A 3,727-nucleotide genomic window follows, 5' to 3' on the forward strand; every position below is an offset into this window, starting at 1 on the left:
GCCCAAGTCGGCTGTCATGGGCCAGCCACAGGTGTTTAATTGCTATGTAAAACGCATCTGGGTCTGTCATGTAACCTTAGGTCATGTCCTAAGCTTTTAATGTTTGTGGTTATTTTGTAGTGATGTGTGTAATGGTTTGTGCTGGTCTGAATTGCACTTAACCTCCTTAACTAGAACTTCATAAAGTTTGTTTTGTTTTCATTTTGCTTTTGTGTTAGAACATTAACAGTGTGAATATATTTCTAAACATGACAACCTGACATTTCATCTTTTTCACCCATTTCTCCCTCTAGACTCTCTGTCGTCTGGACAGCACTTGAACAAAGGTAAATTTCTCGTATCAAAGGAGGAGCGAAAACTTTCCTATGCATTATGGTGGCTCATTGGCAGTTCAGGTTTTGTTTCAATTTTGCATTTGAGAGGAGCTGACCACCATATTACTGGTGGCTGCCCTGATCTTTCTTAAAAACAGAAAAGTCGATTCTTTTCTCTCTTAGAATTTAGAATTTGTAACTAGTGGTTGGGGTAACCAGATGGGCTGGGGTGGGGGAGAGCAGGTGAGCAGTGGATCTCTGTAGAGATCTAAGAGTTTAAAAATGAGCCTTTTGGCAAATCAGAGAGGAACACCTCACCTCATTCTCTGAACTCTTTATGCCCATACATCACATCCCCTGGCCATATTATTATTCTTAGCAAATGCACAAGGGATACAATGAAGAATGGGAAAATTCAACATAGAAAAATAGACATTTCTGTTTTATCTCTCTACTTTATAAGTCAAAAGAAAAAATGTTAAAAATGTCCAAAGGGGTTAGGTAGACATCACCTATTAGCAGACNTATTATTATTAGCAAATGCACAAGTGGTACAATGAAGAATGGGAGAAGTCAACATACAAAAATGGACATTTCTGTTTTATCTCTCTACTTTATAAGTCAAAAGAAAAAATGTTAAAAATGTCCAAAGGGGTTAGGTAGACATCACCTATTAGCAGACATGCCAACTCTCACGAATTAATCGTGAGAGATGCAATTTCTGAGTAAAATTACAATCACTCATGATCTCGCGATAGAGCTTTGGCTGAAAAAAAATTCCCGACATTTGAGAGTTCTAAAAATGAGGCTTCATTTTACTTAGAAATCCTGTCATCTGCCCTGGGCGCGTCTGGGGCTCCCACTGTCACCACCCCAGTGCGGCTGCTCCCCTGCCAGCCTGGGAAGTGGGAGAGGGGCCCCCACTGTAGCCCCCAGGCCTAGGGAGGGTGAAGAACCCCAGGAGGGGCAGAGGTGAGGCTGGGAGGGCTTTATTATGGCCTGGGGGCTGCCGGGGGCCTGAAGTGAGTGGGGGGCTGATGGGCTGGGGGGGCTGTATTGCTGGTGGGTTCTGAGCAGATAGGGTGAGTGCTTGCAGGGTGAACTGAGGGCAGTGGGGTAGGAGTGCTGAACTGATGGGTCGGTGATGATGGGGGCCGGGGGACTGAATTGCGGGGGGTTGGATGGGGACAGAACTGATGGGGGTCTGGGGAACAGGATTAATTGCTGGGCAGGAGACGGGCAGATACGGGGTGAGAGCTCCTGCAGCAGGAGCCAAAATCCCCTTCTCCAGGACATGTGGGCGAGTGGGCAACACTGATTGTCACATGCGCACGCCCTGGGGAGGGGCCTGGGGAGTTCAAACATCAAGAGACTGACCTAGAAACCACAATAGAATCCTTTTAAACATGTCGTGATTGTTGGGCCAATCTCATGAGATTTGATCCCTTGAAGTCGGCAATACTGTATTAGCCATTGCATAGCCCTGGGGCCGGCAGTGAGGGGTTTGGAAAGTCCCTGATAGCCCAGCATAAGCCGAGCAGCCGTTCAGTAAGTGTGCGGTGTCCTCACCCCCCCCCCGCAGCTACACACAGTCCTGGGGGGCCGGGGGGTCTCTGTAAAAGCAGGTTTTCTAGTGCTCAGCTGGCTGATCGTTAGGGGGGGGCTCTGCAAGGAGACGGGCTGTGCAGAGTCGCATCATGGGACAGGGGGACGTTGGATTCCCTGTAATCTGCTGGGAGCCTCCTATGATGCCGGGATCTCTAATCACAGCTGTGGGGAGAGGTGGGTGCAGGTGGGGAAAGATTCCAGGGCCTGATTGTCAGGCCCTTTTGTGCTGCTCTGTCAGAGCAAAGGGGCCTTAATGGCCCTGGAAACAGTCCCTAGAAAATAGCTCCGGTGCAAGGGAGTTATCCCCGTCCGAGTGAAGTTGGCACAGGGACTCCTCAGCAACTAGGGGGATGCGGGGTCTAGGACGGAAGTGATGGATTCGTCACTTCTGGGACTGACCGTGCCAGCCAATCGCACTAGCTCATGGGGCCCCCCCAAAGCGCAGGGCTTGGAGCGGTTGCCCCAAATCGCCCTCCCCAAGGGACGGCTCTGCTGGGGGCATAGACAGGAGGCATCACACTTGGCTGCTCTCTGCTTTGCAGCCCTGAGCCCCCTGTAACGAGGGGCCAGGGAGACTAAAGGAAGGACAAAGGTGGCTTAAACCCACCTCCCTCTAACCCCCCTTGTCTTTCCCCCAAGCACAAGGATGGAATCACTGAGACTCAGACGCTGGGTCTGGGGCCTGGCTCAGCGGAGCTGATCCTTTCACTCGGTCCCTGAACTGGCTCTGTCGGGGTGTGAATCCCCCCTGCCCATGGCTGAGATCTCAGCGCTGCTCCCCAGGCACAGCTGGGTAAATCCTGGAGGCAGGAGGTTGCCTGGTTCACTCCCCAGCTGGGGCAGGTTCTGTCACTGACATGTTCAGACCCTGCCCCAGGGCTGAGCTCTGCCCTTCACGCTCTGATTCTCTCTCTGCAGCGAACGTGACCCTTGATCCAGACACGGCCAATCACCGACTCACTGTGTCTGCGGATCGGAGAAGTGTGAGATGGGGGGAGACAGAGAAGGATCTGCCCGAGAACCCTGAGAGATTTGACGCTGATTTCTGTGTGATGGGCTGTGAGGGATTCACTTCGGGCAGACATACCTGGGAGGTGGAGGTGGAGGGGTGGGGATTCTGTTTTGTGGGGGTGGCCCGAGAGTCTGTGAGCAGGAAGGGAGAGATCAGCTTTAACCCTGAGCAGGGGATCTGGGCTGTGTCGTGCAGTGAGGATCAGTACTGGGCTCTCACGTCCCCTGAGCAGCGCATCCCCTTGTCCCCGAGCTGGGCACCCCCCAGGATCCAGGTTCATCTGGACTATGAACGGGGGAAGGTGGCGTTTTTCGATGCTGGTACCGGGGACCCGATATTCACTTTCCCGCCGGCCTCTTTCGCTGGGGAGAGAATCCGCCCGTTCTTCTGTGTTGTTGGTGTTAGTATGCGGCTCACCCTGTGTCCCTGAGGTTCCCTGTCTGTTCCCATGAATCAGGCTCCTCTAGCCCCCACTCCCCTGATCTCTATGACCTGGAGGACTCAGCCAGTCTTCACGCCTCCCCCCCCCCCACCACGGCACAGACAGTGCTGAGGTGGGGTGAAGCTCTGCCCGTATCTCTGGCTGTGGAGGTCTCTGTGAGGTGCTGTAGACTGGGTCTCTATGCTCCTAGGAGGACAACTCTGTGTGGAGTGGGGGGGGTCCCACCAAGGAAGGAGGGAGCCCCCCTATGGGAGAGGGACGCAGCCAATGGCCAGGGAGAGACCCCTCAACTGGGGGAGAGCAGGGGGGAGGCCTGGCTGAAGGGGCTGGGGGGAGGGGAGAGCAGGGGGG

At 53.4% G+C, this 3,727-nt stretch overlaps 1 protein-coding gene and 1 long non-coding RNA gene across 2 annotated transcripts in view; both read left to right on the plus strand.

Annotated features, from left to right (window-relative positions):
* LOC117870419 (tripartite motif-containing protein 10-like) overlaps positions 1 to 3,720 on the plus strand; it is a 56,846-nt gene extending 53,126 nt beyond the window's left edge. Inside the window, exons 6-7 of the mRNA XM_034757559.1 lie at positions 294 to 326; positions 2,841 to 3,720. Coding sequence (XP_034613450.1) covers positions 294 to 326; positions 2,841 to 3,364 — 557 coding nt within the window. The 3' untranslated portion in view covers positions 3,365 to 3,720. The remainder of the gene's footprint in view (positions 1 to 293; positions 327 to 2,840) is intronic.
* On the plus strand, positions 333 to 1,691 carry LOC117870420. Its single transcript, XR_004643978.1, has 2 exons — positions 333 to 815; positions 974 to 1,691. It is a non-coding gene; the product is annotated as an uncharacterized LOC117870420 (long non-coding RNA).
* Positions 3,721 to 3,727: the final 7 nt, after the last annotated feature.

This window comes from Trachemys scripta, unplaced genomic scaffold, assembly GCF_013100865.1.
Source record: "Trachemys scripta elegans isolate TJP31775 unplaced genomic scaffold, CAS_Tse_1.0 scaffold_28, whole genome shotgun sequence".
Lineage (NCBI taxonomy): Eukaryota > Metazoa > Chordata > Testudines > Emydidae > Trachemys > Trachemys scripta.